Source organism: Littorina saxatilis, linkage group LG3, assembly GCF_037325665.1.
Source record: "Littorina saxatilis isolate snail1 linkage group LG3, US_GU_Lsax_2.0, whole genome shotgun sequence".
Classification (NCBI taxonomy): domain Eukaryota; kingdom Metazoa; phylum Mollusca; class Gastropoda; order Littorinimorpha; family Littorinidae; genus Littorina; species Littorina saxatilis.
This window is the reverse complement of record NC_090247.1, coordinates 73,869,815-73,888,552: the sequence shown is the minus strand read 5'-3', so window position 1 is coordinate 73,888,552 and position 18,738 is coordinate 73,869,815. Positions and strand designations below refer to the sequence as shown.

Here is an 18,738-nt window from a genome sequence, read left to right as displayed (position 1 = left end):
TTGTGTAAGGCTCCTGCAGACCTGTTTACCCACACTTTGACTTTGGTGTACTTTTCACCGAGATTCAGCGTATTTTCAAAATATTGAGAGTATTTTGCAACTCACAAGAAACGTTCATGAGCTATTGCTTCAAGGGCAGCAATAACATTGTCCGTTTTCAGAAGTGGAACTTTTAGGCGTTACTGCTTTTCGCTTGGACATTTTCGTCAACGTGCTGGACTCAAAAGCAACAATGGCGGCAGATAAAATCTTATCATATCCCGTCTCACGTGATTACATTGACCAAAGCTGGATTTTATCCACTGGGCTATCGCGAGAACAGGTTTGGCAACCTACTTTCGATTTCTTCTTCTTCTTCTTCCATTTAGTGATCACGATCAAACTTGATTTTTTTTACGATCGTCGTATTTTTTTCTCTCCAAACGTATTGGTCGTATCCTTGGCAACTTTGCGTACAAAATACGGCGAAATCATATGGGTAAACAGGCCTGCTCCTGTCTCAGCACAGTAGCTGGCTACTATCATTTTGGGGCGGAACCACTAATGTGTGTACCTTTGCCCTCTCAAGCTCCATGACAATAGGAAGGTTTGATACCCCTGAAGGTCAACCCCAACACTGTGAGAACCACAGTCACTCTCCAGAAACCTTTCAACACTAATAGGGGGCACCAAACAAATCCAAATCAATCCTATATATTCTCACCCTCATCCGAATGTTAATTGGGTAAAGTCGACTTCATCAAGGTACTTAATTCACAGAGCTCGCTGCAACATTTTTGGCACTGAATTTTGTCAGTAAAAGGACTTAGCAAAGTCTTCCCACACAAAACTTCGGGGCTAAATCAAGGAAGGCCGTAACTGCATGTACACCTTCAGAAACTAATTGAGACACAATGAGCTAAAGACTGGTAGGATGCACACTCACAGAGAAGAGAAGTTTGAAGTTGTTGTGGACGTCCACTGTGTAGAGCGGTGTGCTCTCTCCGTGGGTCAGGCTGCTGGACATGCTGGTTCCCTGCAAAACACCATTCACTGTCCGTTATCTTCAAAACACAAGTTACTCGCTGTGAAAACCATATTTCCTTGTCAGGTAATTTTGCTATTTTCAGCCATATCCGAAAGACATCATACAATAATTCAAATAGAAACACATCATTCTGACAAACGCAAACCAGAATTTACACCACTGTGATTGCAATTGATTGGTCAAATACCCCATCGAATTACCCAACCCTCGTTTATATGACTCTTGGCATGTCATCATAACTATTCAAAAGTCTGACTAAAATAAATTCTGTCTGGTATATTTCTCAAATTTTTTAACATTTGTATTAACACACTTTGTGAATTTTACAGGCAAAATATTTTCAGTCAAGCAGTGTCCTATGTCTTTAAGTAAATGAAACTCCCCTGGCAGAAAACCAAATCTGACACATCGACAGTCAAGCTAAGCAACACCCAACAAATAGGATCATCCAAATCCACACACAAGTAATTTAATACTGTTTACCTGTAGAGAGAACTGCAGGTCGTAGGGCAGGTAGTTGTGCAGAATGACAGGTGGGTGGAGGGTGATGGTGTAGTAGGGCAGAGTTTTGGGCACCACCTGGGGAGGATACAGCTTCTCCCCCTCCTTGCATAGAACCTGTCAACACACACAGGGCATAATAATCATCTACTTATACACTGGTACCTGCGATGAAAGGACAGCCTTGGGACCCGCCAAGTGTCCCTACATTGCAGGTGGCCTGGCATGAAAGGTATGCTTTGGTCCAGATACTAGAGAAAGGGACTACAGAATTTGTCCTGTCAATGGAGGTGTCCTCTCATTGGAGGGTCCCCACATCACAGGTACCCCTGTAAATAAAATATAACCAAGAAGGCAACAACCGAATGGTGACAGCCGATGGCATCTTTTTCACCCCTTTCCACTCTGTACTCGCAAAAAATTGTTAATCAAGTCAGAGGAGGAGAATCCAGCACCATATAGGTCACCAGAGTTGAGAGTCAGAGGAGGAGAATCCAGCACCATATAGGTCACCAGAGTTGAGAGTCAGAGGAGGAGAATCCAGCACCATATAGGTCACCAGAGTTGAGAGGCAGAGGAGGAGAATCCAGCACCAGATAGGTCACCAGAGTTGAGAGGCAGAGGAGGAGAATCCAGCACCATATAGGTCACCAGAGTTGAGAGTCAGAGGAGGAGAATCCAGCACCATATAGGTCACCAGAGTTGAGAGTCAGAGGAGGAGAATCCAGCACCATATAGGTCACCAGAGTTGAGTCAGAGGAGGAGAATCCAGCACCATATAGGTCACCAGAGTTGAGAGGCAGAGGAGGAGAATCCAGCACCATATAGGTCACCAGAGTTGAGAGGCAGAGGAGGAGAATCCAGCACCATATAGGTCACCAGAGTTGAGAGTCAGAGGAGGAGAATCCAGCACCATATAGGTCACCAGAGTTGAGAGGCAGAGGAGGAGAATCCAGCACCATATAGGTCACCAGAGTTGAGAGGCAGAGGAGGAGAATCCAGCACCATATAGGTCACCAGAGTTGAGAGGCAGAGGAGGAGAATCCAGCACCACATAGGTCACCAGAGTTGAGAGGCAGAGGAGGAGAATCCAGCACCATATAGGTCACCAGAGTTGAGAGGCAGAGGAAGCGTTTGGACTTATTTGGATCATTTTTGTCTGTTCAAGTTACACTTGAAATGCAAACTTACCTGAAAGTTGAAAGACTTCTTTTCTTCCTGAGTTGAGAGGCAGAGGAAGTTTTTGGACTTCTCCTTCCCCTGTAGCATCTCTTGCCACCACACGGCCGTGTATGTCAGTTCATAGCTTGAAGAGTAAATCAAGAGATATGAAACTGATTACTACATGTATTTCGTTTCAAACTAATTCACACTACACACAGACACTCAGACAGAGAAATAATAATAATAATAATGATAATAAATGAGCATTTATATAGGGCAACATCATAACTTTACAATTATGCTCTTTGCGCTTGACACATTTAAAATTAAATTAAAACACAGTTATATAAGCATTTACATCTACATTCATAGTCAACAACGCTTAATCAAAAGCATACACCATCAAACATACATTACAAAAATATTCTTCCACAAACTAAGTAATAAAAACATGAATAAAATAGGTAGTGAAAAACAAGAAAATACCAGCTGAATACCCTTAATCAAACAGAACATGTTATCAACAATACTGAAAACTTTCTTTCTTTCTTTATTTGGTGTTTAACGTCGTTTTCAACCGTTCAAGGTTATATCGCGACAGGGAAAGGGGGGAGATGGGATAGAGCCACTTGTTAATTATTTCTTGTTCACAAAAGCACTAATCAAAAATTTGCTCCAGGGGCTTGCAACGTAGTACATTATATGACCTTACTGGGAGAATGCAAGTTTCCAGTACAAAGGACTTAACATTTCTTACATACTGCTTGACAAAAATCTTTACAAACATTGACTATATTCTATACAAGAAACACTTAACAAGGGTAAAAGGAGAAACAGAATCCGTTAGTCGCCTCTTACGACATGCTGGGGAGCATCAGGTAAATTCTTCCCCCTAACCCGCGGGGGGATATACAGAAAACAGCCCTAGATGTTTATATACATTATCACATTATAATAAGAGAGTTACCAACACAATTCCTGGGAAGCTCATTCTCATATACCCCCTTAGTAGCAGTTGTCACCATATAAGATTAACTGAAGGGAATGGTCCAATTCTTTCATCTGTTTCATAGCAAATATCAATCAAATGCTTTTCCCTTTACCTTCATGTGTACACAGTAACCTTTTCTGACAAAGTCACTCATTTAGCTATCAAGCTTTTTTACTCAGTTTCAAACAGTGCACATCAATATATATAACACTGTGCACATCAATATATATAACAGTGCACATCAATATATATAACAGTGCACATCAATATATATAACAGTGCACATCAATATATATAACAGTGCACATCAATATATATAACAGTGCACATCAATATATATAACAGTGCACATCAATATATATAACAGTGCACATCAATATATATAACAGTGCACATCAATATATATAATAGTGCACATCAATATAGATAACAGTGCACATCAATATATATAACAGTGCACATCAATATATATAACAGTGCACATCAATATATATAACAGTGCACATCAATATATATAACAGTGCACATCAATATATATAACACTGTGCACATCAATATATATATCTGTCAGAATTTTACATAATTGCACACAATTCCAAACTCACTCCAGATAAGGAGGTTTTAGGTAGAGGGCAGCTAAATGAGTGACTTTGCAACCCTTTCTGCAGGGCCTAGCATTGGAAAAAGTGAGTTCAGCTTACAAAGGCGAGGGCCCCGAATTTGAAGATTTTTTTTTAGATTTTTTACCTAAAATGACCTCCCCCCAAAGAAGATTGAGCAACTAAATTATGCCTTTACCAACATCTGCGTTTCACAGTGGCCTGTGATAGCAGCGAAGCCCTTGTTCGCGTAACCTATTTCTTTCCGGCACAACTGACACTGACAGTATGCTTTGCCAGAAATAGCAACCTTTCGGAGCCATAGTCCGTATGGGCACATTACTTCTTCTGACTTGCCTTCCGAACGAAATCCAGCCATTCCCACTTCCAGGAATACCTGGATTCTTTGTCACTGAATGGCTGACCACGTTCAACAATGTCGCTTCGAGACATTATTTCAAGTCTAGAGCCACAAAACACCCGCACAAAGCATGCACGCGCGATGCCAGAGGAAGTGCGTGCTCAAGCAAACTGTCAAAGCGATTGAGAATTGAACCGAACGGCGCACAAAACGAAAGCTGGGACTGTTTGGGTTTACCGTTTGGGAATAACAGGTTTTTGCATTTCGGCGTACACCAAATCGAGTTCCGCGTACTGGAGATGTTATTTCGGCACAAAGTACGCCGAACGGCTTACAATGCTAGGTCCTGTTTCTGACAAACCGAGTCACTCATGTATCTGCAGTCAGGCTTTTTTTTTACTTAGTATCAAACAGTGCACATCAATAGCTGTCAGAATTGTACCCATGTTGCAATCTTCTTCTTCTTCATTCATGGGCTGAAACTCCCACGTTCACTCATGTTTTTGCACGAGTGGATTTTTACGGGTATGAGCGTTTTTACCCCGCCATTTGGGCAGCATATGCCGATTTGGGGGGATGTTGCAAACAATTCCAAACTTACTCTAGATCAGCAGGTTTCAGGTAGAGCGGGCAGTGGTAGGCCACATAGAGTGGCAGGGAGTAGGAATCGTGGGGGTTGACGGTGGCTAGCTTGGAAAACTCCTGCGTGCCGGCGAGGTGCTGGATGGCGCGGTATCGCTTCAGGTCCTCCGTCTTGCAGAACACGTCAACTGCCAGCGTCATGTTGTTCACCAGCTGGAAGGCATTGAGCAAGCGATTAAAAAAAAAAAGAATATGTAATGATTTTTGTTGTTGTAATAGATGATTTTCGGAAATAACTCCACTTCCTCTGACAAACATTGGAGGGGCTTATTAAATGTGTATTTGTTTATCTGTAGATTTTTTTCCTTCTTGTAATTTAGGCACTGAGACAGAACTATGTTAGAATTTGCGCCAGATAAATACTGTGATTATTACTATTATTGTAGGACACAGCTGATGTCTATATTTTTCAGCATACAGAGGAACCTGCAACTAAAGGACACTCTTGGGAACAGGCAACAGTGCACCTACATTGCAGGTGGTCTGTCACGACAGGTCTATTTTGGTACAGATAATAGAGATAATTGACAACAGAATGTGTCCTTTATTGAGAGGTGTCCTCTCATTGGAGGGGCCTAATACATCCCAGATGCCACTGGTTGAACACTGTTATACTCTGGATTTTCCCATGTGGGTTCTTCTGTTGCTGGCAGGAATGAACAGTACTTCAAAAACAAGCTGGCTAACTAAGGAGAGAAGTTAACATACACAACTTAAATGCTTGAAGAAAACAACAACAAAAACAATAGACTATTGCAATACTTGTGAAGCACGCACGTAATACTATTTACCAATAGAGTATTGCAATACTTGTGAAGCACGCACGTAATACTATTTACCAATAGACTATTGCAATACTTGTGAAGCACGCACGTAATACTATTTACCAATAGACTATTGCAATACTTGTGAAGCACGCATGTAATACTATTTACCAATAGACTATTGCAATACTTGTGAAGCACGCACGTAATACTATTTACCAATAGACTATTGCAATACTTGTGAAGCACGCATGTAATACTATTTACCAATAGACTATTGCAATACTTGTGAAGCACGCACGTAATACTATTTACCAATAGACTATTGCAATGCTTGTGAAGCACGCACGTAATACTATTTACCAATAGACTATTGCAATGCTTGTGAAGCACGCACGTAATACTATTTACCAATAGACTATTGCAATACTTGTGAAGCACGCATGTAATACTATTTACCAATAGACTATTGCAATACTTGTGAAGCACGCACGTAATACTATTTACCAATAGACTATTGCAATACTTGTGAAGCACGCACGTAATACTATTTACCAATAGACTATTGCAATACTTGTGAAGCACGCACGTAATACTATTTACCAATAGACTATTGCAATGCTTGTGAAGCACGCACGTAATACTATTTACTTTTCTTTGAATACCAAATTCTCAGATCTTTAAGCTGTGAAAGCCCTTTTCTGTGCAACAGCATGAAAGAATTTGTGTGAATGAATTAATATAATCAATGCAGTCAAACGCATAGAACGTCAGATGCTAGATACTCACATGGAGTGGAGACAGAACACGGATGATTTTGCGTCCGTGCCACATGTCAATGTCAAGCACCACACAGTACCTTGTGCCGTTCTGAAAAGCATAATGCGAATAATCAGCAAAAATTGTCACACATTTTTGCTAACAAATCACCAAATAAACCACAGCAACTTGTTGCTCTGAAAACATTTTGTGGTTTCTTTTATATCATGGATTCTGTATCTCTCAGGAAAAGCAGCATCCCTAGAAGCTAATAAACTACCTTGCGATACTAGCAATCAATCCACATGTTCAGATGAACAATCATAGAAGCACTACAAGGCTTATTTAATTCTTTTCTGCATTGTTCTTGAAAGTTTAATGAGCTTCAGTGCAGAAAATAATAATAATAATAATAATAATAATACGAATATTTATAACGCGCACATATCTCACCAACAGGCGACTCAAGGCATTTTAATTTGTAATTTCTAGTAATAATTACAAACAACTGAGCTCTATGAGACTATGTGGGAATCAAGCCAAATGTTGTTTTTGCAAAACTTACTCAGAGACAGAAACACAGCAAGTTTCTGAGACAGATAGGACACCACATACGTACACCACCACCCACCCATCCCCATCTCTCTCTTTCTCTCTATCGCAGACACACCAACAGCAGTACATGTGTCGAATTTAATATGACAAGTGGAAACAATAAAAGGAGATGAAACCTACTGAAGTCTTCTATGTACAGCAACATTACAACTACAAGCACAACATGTATTGTTAATGTGGACATTTAACCAATGCAAAAAGCATTTTGTATTGTGTGGTGTGTGTGTGTGTGTGTGTGTGTGTGTGTGTGTGTGTGTGTGTGTGTGTGTGTGTGTGTGTGTGTGTGTGTGTGTGTGTCCGTGCTTACGTGTGTGTGTGTGTGTGTGTGCATGCGTGTACGCATGCATGCATATTTGGCTGTCTGTACGAAAGTGTGTTCGAGAGAACCGTGCAGCACATAATTACTAGGAAAAGGGTATTAAGGTCAGTATAAGATCATGCTCCTAATCTATTCACTGACTATAAGGCATCATGATAATTTCTCGTTATTTCCATATGCTATGGTAATATATGTACAAATCAGAGAAACACACAAATAGCTATCCACTGCGAGAAAAAGATTTCGAGCATTAAAACATTCCTGTTTTAAAAAAACTCAGATTCATAAAACAAAGCAGATCGCAGCGTTAATCCACCCAAAATATGACAATTAAAACCAACAAAACAAACAAACAAACAAACAAACATGCAAACAAAAGATAACAAAAACAACAGAAGCAAACTGTGCAAAACCTAAAAAGAGAGAACAGTGAAGAGAAAAGTCCCCCGAGGTTTGGAATTGAAGAGATATACAAGAAATGTATTCTAACGAGAGAGAAAAACGAAGAATGAAGAACAAATTCCAACATATAATCATTTTTCAAAGTGTTAATATGCAAGCAAAACATAAAACCCTTCAACAATCAGATCAATCATAAATGTTCACAAGAGGAATAGTGACAGAAATGACAATCAAAACAGGCTGGGAACATGCTATTTGGTAAGAACAACAAAGAATTTTTGAAAAAATAAAAATCCTAATAACTTTCCTACTTTATTCAAATTGAAAAATCAGCCAAATTGTACAGCATTAAAGATGCCTTCCATCCCGCGTAAAACATCATGACAACCAGCAGACTGTCCAGACCTTCACAAGGGAATCACAATGTGACCCTCCACCACGCAATGAGTCGCATGTCACCTTTGCATGATTTTTATATTTGTACATTTTCTTAAAAGAGATTTTGAAGCTCTATCCAGTGGTGAAACCCGTTTTAGAAAAGAGCGAAAACTTTTTGAGTTATAAGCCTGTGACTAAGGTGATCCTCACACTGATACCTTACACCCCCCGGGACGTATATAAGGCCTAGCGCAGAACCCTGCGAGGTGACATCCGACTCATTCTGTGGGGGAGGGTCACGAATATCCTTCTACTTCAGGACACACATCAAACTCAACAGTCAGGTTGGTTCAGTGCACGGACCAGACATTCGGTGTGCTGAATTCACTTTGTAACTTACACCCATGTCAAAGTGCAAAATAAATTCAGCAAAAAATTCCCCCCTCTGCACAGGAAGAGGCCACTAGGCTGCCGGTTCAGAGGAATTACCCCTCTTTTAACTCATTGTCTCCCAGGTACGGATATATCCGTACCCACTCATATGGCTCTATCTGACCAGGTACGGATATATCCGCTCAGACTGTTAGCTTCAGTCGCTTCCTGTAACGTCAATCTAACGCCTGCATTCCAGCATGTTGATACACAGTTACTACAATTCTGAGTGGGGACCTGCTGCAGCACAGCTGGTCTTGGCTAATAAAAGACCCTCCCTCCCTCCATTAGACTCCATCCCGGCTCTTTTCTCAGACAGCCGGCTCTTTTCTCAGCCGGTTCTTTTCTCAGCCGGCTCTTTTCTCAGCCGGCGCTTTTCTCAGCCGGCTCTTTTCTTAGCCGGTTCTTTTCTCAGCCGGCGCTTTTCTTAGCCGGCTCTTTTCTTAGCCGGCTCTTTTCTCAGCCGGCTCTTTTCTCAGCCGGCTCTTTTCTCAGCTTTTCTTTTCTCAGCTTTTCTTTTCATAACCTCTGCACATTTTGGGAGGGCTAAGGGGGGTTCCACTGTATGTGTCAAAGTGGAAAGATACTGTCAGCTTGCCCTCTGTTCCCAGACAGATCTGTGTTGATTGACGACAAGTCGCACGAGATGGAAGGCATAACACAACACCCATTTCTACACTTACCTCTGCATCTATGTTTGTTTCAGACTGAGCAGCAAAATCAAGAACACATGCTTTTCAATTCTCAAGAAAGAAAGAATGAATAGAAACTGTAAACATTTTTTTGTTACATTTCAAATATTCAGAAAAGAAAGAAAATCAGAAATAATCATCTTCTACAAAAGCATTTAAAACTAATTTTCGAATGCCAAAGCTGTGTAAATCTATTAGCAACCATTCTTTGCCCCGAGTCATGTCCAAGGAAGGAGGGATGAACTGTGCTCGTTAGTTATGACGATGGCAGGAATGAGTAGAAAATTGGTGCGGGGGAAAAGTTGGGGTATGTTTTGAGTTCAGATCAATTGTTATATACTTGTAAAGGCGTCAGGCTCTTGCACTCACCAAATCCCTATCAATAAGCCAAAAATGCTTGAGTTTTATGCCCACCACCAAATTACATTCTACTACTCAGTGAGTTAAGCACTGAAACAAGTGAGATAACCAGCAAAGCAGTTTAATTTCCAAGACTAACATATCTGACAATAGGCATCACAGCTGTGACCCTCACCAAGAACCAAACCGGCTAGTGCAGCATAATGCATAAATCTTAATTGGCAGTAAAACACCCTCATATAATTATAGTGTGAATAAAAAAAAAGTACCTTGGCAGGCGTCATTGGCAAGATGCGTCGACAAGCTCTCTTGTGCATAACTGAAGGTAGCTGTTCAAAGCCATCCACCTGTACACAGAGTAAAATAATTATCTTCTTGTAAATAGAATACAACTGAAAGGGGACAACCAGATGACAACAACCGAATGATGACAGCCACTTACCACTTTTTTTCACCTCTGGAAGCGAATCCAGAATTATGTACATTTAATGAAATGCAGGAAAAAGACTGTATTCATATTTGAATATAGTTTTAATATAATAACGACTGCTAATATATGCTGCTTCTATGTTAACTTTCAATTAAAACATGAATGATTCACTTGGCAGCCAACACTAAATTACTGTGATGCAGCAATCAAAATTCCTCTGTCCTCTTCGCACAGGGCTATGCACAACGCCGCAGGAACCAAAACAGCGTTAAGCCAAAAAGTCCATAGCTGCCAACCTTCTGAAGTCAAAATCCAGGAGCCAGGGGGTCCAGGGGGACCGTTTAGTCTTGAATATGAGCAGGGAGAAGTTGTAAAATTCAGGAGATTCCCGGAAAATCCGGGAGGGTTGGCAGCTATGAAAGTCCATAGCAAAAGAATGTCAGTCTTCATGCTATGGTTTTTACCTGCAGTTTGAGTCTGTGTATGTCCAGCTGTTCCCCTGACAAGTAGTCGTCATCATCGTCAAAGACAAAGGCGCCGGCACTGACCAGCGCGTGTCCCGCCTCACCCAGAACTCTCTTCACAAAGCCAAGGTTTCCTGGGAAACTAACCAGACAGAAACACTCTACTGAAAATATGGCCCTTATGAACTGTTCTGCTGCGACAAGACTGTGTTGTTATCAAAAGGCTGCCCTTAACTGAGCTCAAAGTTGACTTCGTCAAGTGTTTTTACCAAAAATTCAGAGCCAAAGTTTCATGGAGCCAGCTTTGAGAAGTAAACTTTCACGAAGTTGGATTCGCACAATTAATCAGATATACTTCCAGCAAAAAGCCGACTAAATGGCTTTCTTTTAGCAGTGACAGAGTGTCTGTGTGACAGAGTGTGACAGAGTGTCTGTGTGACAGAGTGTGACAGAGTGTGACAGAGTGTCTGTGTGACAGAGTGTCTGTGTGACAGAGTGTGACAGAGTGTCTGAGTGACAGAGTGTAACAGAGTGTCTGTGTGACAGAGTGTGACAGAGTGTCTGTGTGACAGAGTGTCTGTGTGACAGAGTGTGACAGAGTGTCTGTGTGACAGAGTGTGACAGAGTGTCTGTGTGACAGAGTGTGACAGAGTGTCTGAGTGACAGAGTGTAACAGAGTGTAACAGAGTGTCTGTGTGACAGAGTGTGACAGACTGTCTGAGTGACAGAGTGTAACAGAGTGACAGAGTGTAACAGAGTGTCTGTGTGACAGAGTGTGACAGTGTCTGTGTTACAGAGTGTCTGTGTGACAGAGTGTGACAGAGTGTCTGAGTGACAGAGTGTGACAGAGTGTCTGTGTGACAGTGTGACAGAGTGTCTGTGTGACAGAGTGTCTGTGTGACAGAGTGTGACAGAGTGTGACAGAGTGTAACAGAGTGTCTGTGTGACAGAGTGTGACAGAGTGTCTGTGTGACAGAGTGTGACAGAGTGTCTGTGTGACAGAGTGTCTGTGTGACAGAGTGTGACAGAGTGTCTGTGTGACAGAGTGTAACAGAGTGTCTGTGTGACAGAGTGTCTGTGTGACAGAGTGTGACAGAGTGTCTGTGTGACAGAGTGTGACAGAGTGTCTGTGTGACAGAGTGTGACAGAGTGTCTGTGTGACAGAGTGTCTGTGTGACAGAGTGTGACAGAGTGTAACAGAGTGTCTGTGTGACAGAGTGTGACAGAGTGTCTGAGTGACAGAGTGTAACAGAGTGTCTGTGTGACAGAGTGTGACAGAGTGTCTGTGTGACAGAGTGTCTGTGTGACAGAGTGTGACAGAGTGTCTGTGTGACAGAGTGTGACAGAGTGTCTGTGTGACAGAGTGTAACAGAGTGTCTGTGTGACAGAGTGTCTGTGTGACAGAGTGTGACAGAGTGTCTGTGTGACAGAGTGTGACAGAGTGTCTGTGTGACAGAGTGTAACAGAGTGTCTGTGTGACAGAGTGTCTGTGTGACAGAGTGTAACAGAGTGTCTGTGTGACAGAGTGTGACAGAGTGTCTGTGTGACAGAGTGTGACAGAGTGTCTGTGTGACAGAGTGTGACAGAGTGTCTGTGTGCAGGTAGGCTGGGGAGGGGTAGTCAGGGTTTTTGAAGACATTTCTGTGACTACAAAAAAAAAAGTTTTCAGCTTTCAAAATGATTTGGTCTTCTGTGATATGTTTACACTTTGATTAATAATCTCATATATTCCTAAACTAAAATGTTCAAAGAAATTAGGTTTCAACTGACAACCTCCACCCCCCCCCCCCCCTTACCAAGTAACACTCCTTGAATTAAAGAGTTCTTCCTTTGAAACTGCAAAGAAAAATCATCTTTTTTTCCCCTCCTTTGAAATTTAAAACAAAATAATTTGTTGGTCTTTTTGGTTTGAAATAGCAACAACAAAAAATCTTTTTTTCCCCTCCTTTGAAATTACCAAAAAAACACAAATATTTCTTTTTTCTTTGAAACAGCAACAAAAAAAATCTTTTTTTTCCCCTCCTTTGAAATTACCAAAAACCCCAAATTTTGTCTTTTTTCTTCGAAATAACAAAAAAACAACTAAAATTCGCTTTTTTTTTGGGGGGGGGGGGGGGGCACACGACTATTCCCCGAGTACAACAAGAGTTCATATGGCAAATTATAGCTAAACCTTTTTTACCTGTTGGCGCAGTCCCCATTATCTTCAGGGAGGATTTCAATGTCGTCCTCATAGTCTGCAGGGTGAACGGTGGCGTTGTCCACACCTGCCCTGTACACTGTCACGTGCTTCAGGTGGTCTTCATGCACCTGGGCAAGAAAGGTATACACACACGTGAAAGGTGAATAGAACCTTCTGCAAATATTGTGGATTGTTTTAAGAGCACACTCCTTAAGCATCGCTTATTGTGCTCCTTAGATTCAACTAGAGTAGAACCTGTCCATAATGACCACCTAGAGACCAACCAAAAGTGGTCTTTATAGACAGTGATTGTTATGCAAAGGTGAATTATAGAGAGAACCTGTCTGGGACACTTCGGGGTGGTCGTTTTGGACAGGTGGTCGTTCTAAAGAGCAGGTTCGACTGTACATGTATGTGGTATTGTTACTTTAAATTCTTTAATAAAAACGTGATTAAACCAAACAATGTGTACACTAGAATGCCCCTGTTATAAAAAGTCTGCAATACAGTGCTACCTCTGGTGAGAGGCCACCTACCGATAAAGGATCTGTTGCAGTCCCTTTGTCTAATATCTTGACCAAAATATACCTACCATCACAGGCCACCTACAATGCAGGGACACTTTCAGTTGGTTGTAAGGATTTTCAATCTTTTCATTACAAGTACTGTTGTATCTGACAAACTTGGTGCTTGTTGACATATGTGACCCTCCACCACGAAATGAGTCGCATGTCACCTCGCGCGGTTCTGCGCTAGGCTTAATATAAGTCCGGGGAGTGTCTGGTAACAGTGTGAGGGTCACCTTAGTCACAGGCTTATAACTCAAACAGTTTTCGCTCTTTTCTAAAAACGGTTTTCACCACTGGATAGAGCATAACAAACTCTTTAGGAAAATGTACAAATATGAAAATCATGCAAAGGTGACATGCGACTCATTCCGTGGTGGAGGGTCACATATCTTGTTTTACAATGTTCCATTTTTCACAAAGATTTATCTGTTTTGCTTTCATTTTCAGTGTAAAAAATGGTCACTGTGTAGAAGCAAAAAGACAACACACCTTGACATCTGGGTGAAGTGTGATGTAGCTCTGCAGTCCCAGCTGCAAGGCAAATTAAATCAGACAATTACATAATAGCTCTAAAACCATTCACACAGACTGCTCAAGTTCCAAAATCAAGAATCAAACTTTGAGACTAAACAGGTAACAAGTACATAAGCAAAATTCTCAATCTCATTTTTGTGTTTGTTCACCTTAAAGACCAAAAAGGCCGTAGTGCGAGTACTGTGAATGTTATGTGTAGTACGAGTACTGTGAATGTCATGTGTAGTACGAGTACTGTGAATGTCATGTGTAGTACGAGTACTGTGAATGTCATGTGTAGTACGAGTACTGTGAATGTCATGTGTAGTACGAGTACTGTGAATGTCATGTGTAGTACGAGTACTGTGAATGTCATGTGTAGTACGAGTACTGTGAATGTCATGTGTAGTACGAGTACTGTGAATGTCATGTGTAGTGCGAGTACTGTGAATGTCATGTGTAGTACGAGTACTGTGAATGTCATGTGTAGTACGAGTACTGTGAATGTCATGTGTAGTACGAGTACTGTGAATGTCATGTGTAGTACGAGTACTGTGAATGTCATGTGTAGTACGAGTACTGTGAATGTCATGTGTAGTACGAGTACTGTGAATGTCATGTGTAGTACGAGTACTGTGAATGTCATGTGTAGTACGAGTACTGTGAATGTCATGTGTAGTACGAGTACTGTGAATGTCATGTGTAGTACGAGTACTGTGAATGTCATGTGTAGTACGAGTACTGTGAATGTCATGTGTAGTACGAGTACTGTGAATGTCATGTAATGTCAAAGATTAAACGTAATAAGGTCGGTCGGGGAGTCAGAAACGTGAATTTCTTTCTCAGCCCTACAGAGTTCATACTGACTTTTTTTTATTTTTTTTAAAGCAGCTGATTTACCTTATTTTCAATTTCAAAGCTTGGCTTGTCTTTCACAGAACAAAGAGCCGAGTTGCTTGGTGTGGTAAGAGCCTGAAATGAACAGAAACTTTTCAACATTTTTCAAACATCAAAATACAAAAATTTTACACAGTCACGGTCACAAAAATACCTCATACACATCACACATTCAGGCACAGTCTAGCAAACAGACGTACGCTTTCACACCCAAAGAATCCACCATAGAATAAAAGTTTGTCTCCTCAGTTGCAGCAATGCATCTTGCACTGTCTCCTAAACCTCCCACACACCCACCTTCTTCTTTCTTCTTCAGCGTTCCAGAATTTTCTGATTACGTGTGAGCTCGTTTGCCCATTTGGGTAGAACGTAGTCAGCTTCACTCCGCTTTCGTTGAGTAGGCATGCTGGGTATTTTCGTGTTTCCATAACCCACCGAACTCCGACATGGATTACAGGATCTTTTCCATGAGCACTTGGTCTTGTACTTGCGTGTACACACGAAGGGGGTTAAGTCACTGAGCAGGTCTGCACATAAGTTGACCTGGGAGATCGGAAAAATCTCCACTCTTAACCCACCGGGAGGCAGCGACCGGGATTCGAACTCACGACCTCCAGATTAGGAGGCCGACGTCTTACGACCACGCCACTGCACCCGTCGTACACACCCACCAACCCCCACCCGCACCAACCACACCCCTCCCTACCCAAACTTACACAAAGAAACAAACAAGCAATCATACAGTGGAACCCCCTTTTTAAGACCTCATAATTTAAGACTTTTACCTTTTTCAAAATGATTTTCACTTTTCAGATCTTCTGTTCATAACCTCTGTAAATAGAGAATACTACATGGCTTCCTGTGTCGTACCAGATTTACACGAGTTGGTTTTTTAAAATATTGAACTGCGAGCGAAAGCGAGCTATTCACTATTTGACAAAGCAACGAGTGTAAATCTGGTACGAAACAGCAAGCCATGTAGTATTCTGTTTATCCTACATACTGTACTTACGTGTATTTTACTGAAAATGTCCTGCAGTCGAGGCAGCTAAATTGAAGATGCTTGTTTTGGAACCTCGATCTCTTCTAAAGCCTCGTGCAATCTATTATGTCAAAGCAAAGAAACGTCACTCTAAAAGTGTGGCGTGACGTGTTAGTTCTAAAGATTCATCGAGGGTAAATAGCGAGCGCAATTTTTGTTTCTATAATGACGTTTGTCTCCGTGACTTTGGCATCATAAGCAGTGGAAAAACAGGTCCCTGCCAGACTTGCTTGACATGACCTCATTTACATGATATACACATGTGTGATTTGAACGATTATTATCTCACGGGTGTCTCTCTCACGTATGTAGGATAAATGTACCTCCGATTTTATACACCTTCCTTTTTGAGTCGTGATGTTCTCAGACTTGGGGAGGTCTTAAACAGGGGGTTCCACTGTACTGTTTTCATCCCTGTCTCTTCACACTCCCCAACATTCCTCCCTGACCCCCACTGTACTGTTTTCATCCCTGTCTCTTCACACTCCCCAACATTCCTCCCTGACCCCCACTGTACTGTTTTCATCCCTGTCTCTTCACACTCCCCGACATTCCTCCCTGACCCCCCGCGGGTTAGGGGGAGTCCCATATTGGTTGGGACGAGAAAGAATTTACCCGATGCTACCCAGCATGTCGTAAGAGGCGACTAACGGTTCTGTTTCTCCTTTTACCCTTGTTAAGTGTTTCTTGTATAGAATATAGTCAATGTTTGTAAAGATTTTAGTCAAGCAGTATGTAAGAAATGTTAAGTCCTTTGTACTGGAAACTTGCATTCTCCCAGTAAGGTCATATATTGTACTACGTTGCAAGCCCCTGGAGCAATTTTTTGATTAGTGCTTTTGTGAACAAGAAACAATTAACAAGTGGCTCTATCCCATCTCCCCCCTTTCCCCTATCCCATCTCCCCCCTTTCCCCGTCGCGATATAACCTTGAATGGTTGAAAACGACGTGAAACATCAAATAAAGAAATTCCTCCCTGCCCAAACTTACACAAACAAATAAACAGACTGACTAGTTAGTTTTACGTCCTCTTAGGACCAATTGGCTTATCTTATCAGGTAGAGTTAATATGATATGTTAACACATTCGGGCACATATGCAAGAAATAAACAAGCAAACAATGATACGAGCACCAACCTCCGCCACATCCTGCAGAACAGTGACCCCTTGCGGCGTGACGTTGAGCTGCAGACGGTCCATGGAGTCGATCATGACGTACATACACGTCTCTGCCATCGTCTCCTCCCTCTCTGCCACCCGCCCGGCATCCACCTCGTCTGAGTTCTGCAGACCTGAAAACACCAGCATACATCTGATAACAAAGGGGAGTAAGCGCTCGAGAGTTATCCAGAGCCTAGCAGTCTTCTGAAACCTTAAAGATTATGCAGCATTGAAACGGACAAACCATTTTCGTCTTCAGTTTCAATTCATGAGTTTTAAAGTTGTGTTTTACAATATGGCTGAAGTTTCTAAATTGACAGTATCAAGTTGAATATATAAAAGCCTGCAAATTGTTTTAAATTGTTAACTGCAGATAGTGAAGGAGAGTATTGAAACTAAGTCAATTAACTAATCAACAGTAATATTTACTTCCACAATATTTCAAGCTACCCGCACTTTCCGTCAGAAAACACTTAGATTCATAAGCAAAAATGACGGGCGCTGTGGCGTGGTGGTAAGACGTCGGCCTCTTAATCGGAAGGTCGAGGGTTCGAATCCCGGCCGCGGCCGCCTGGTGGGTTAAGTGTGGAGATTTTTCCGATCTCCCAGGTCAACTTATGTGCAGACCTGCTAGTGGCTTATCCCCCTTCGTGTGTACACGCAAGCACAAGACCAAGTGCGCACGGAAAAGATCCTGTAATCCATGTCAGAGTTCGGTGGGTTATAGAAACACGAAAATACCCAGCATGCTTCCTCCGAAAGCGGCGTATGGCTGCCTAAATGGCGGGGTAAAAACGGTCATACACGTAAATACGTGGGAGTTTCAGCCCACGAACGAAGAAGAAGAAGATAAGCAAAACACAGCAGGATTCTTCAAATGTTAACACAAGAAAATGGAGAATATCAATGTTCTCCAGCAAGACAGCAACTGTGATGTTATACAAAGGCAGATGAAAAGGTGCATCCACACAATTTTAATGTACTTGGAAATGTAGATGAACATGAATGCATTCCCACACATTCTTACCCTTCTCACAACTAGTCTCTTAACTAAAGGCAAAATATACATTACTACGTGCAGATTCTACCACATCAAAATAAATACTAACAGTGCTGGAACAAATATTTTCAACATCGCAACAGCTCATTTCAACTAAGCCTCTCCCGATTACTCAGGAGAGTCAAATACAAAAGTGCACAAACGAAAATATTCACACATTAATCGAGGTGTAAAACAAAAGCGTAAAACCAAAATCAGCAGCTAGGACATAACAGTGACGACAACAGGATCCACGAGCCATGAAAGTAAAATCCGCACCTGATACATGTGCCTGTAACTTAGTGCTGGAAACATAAATCAGATCCAGGTTAAATTTCAATCACAACTTCCACAACAACCTACGGCAAAGAAAAACAAATCAAAATGGATGACTGCAAATAAGGAACAGAATCCACAACAAAACAAAGACCACT

The 18,738-nt window shown here is 41.6% G+C and overlaps 1 protein-coding gene across 1 annotated transcript in view; it reads right to left on the bottom strand.

Annotated features, from left to right (window-relative positions):
- The window catches only part of LOC138963232 (intermembrane lipid transfer protein VPS13A-like), a 152,807-nt gene that overhangs the window by 49,087 nt on the left and 84,982 nt on the right, over nt 1-18,738 (bottom strand). The window contains exons 48-59 of the mRNA XM_070335289.1: nt 17,242-17,396; nt 15,065-15,136; nt 14,141-14,182; nt 13,083-13,210; nt 10,901-11,042; nt 10,276-10,353; nt 9,638-9,661; nt 6,839-6,919; nt 5,245-5,438; nt 2,720-2,834; nt 1,511-1,645; nt 926-1,015 (exon numbers count right to left, since the gene is read on the bottom strand). Coding sequence (XP_070191390.1) covers nt 926-1,015; nt 1,511-1,645; nt 2,720-2,834; nt 5,245-5,438; nt 6,839-6,919; nt 9,638-9,661; nt 10,276-10,353; nt 10,901-11,042; nt 13,083-13,210; nt 14,141-14,182; nt 15,065-15,136; nt 17,242-17,396 — 1,256 coding nt within the window. The remainder of the gene's footprint in view (nt 1-925; nt 1,016-1,510; nt 1,646-2,719; nt 2,835-5,244; nt 5,439-6,838; nt 6,920-9,637; nt 9,662-10,275; nt 10,354-10,900; nt 11,043-13,082; nt 13,211-14,140; nt 14,183-15,064; nt 15,137-17,241; nt 17,397-18,738) is intronic.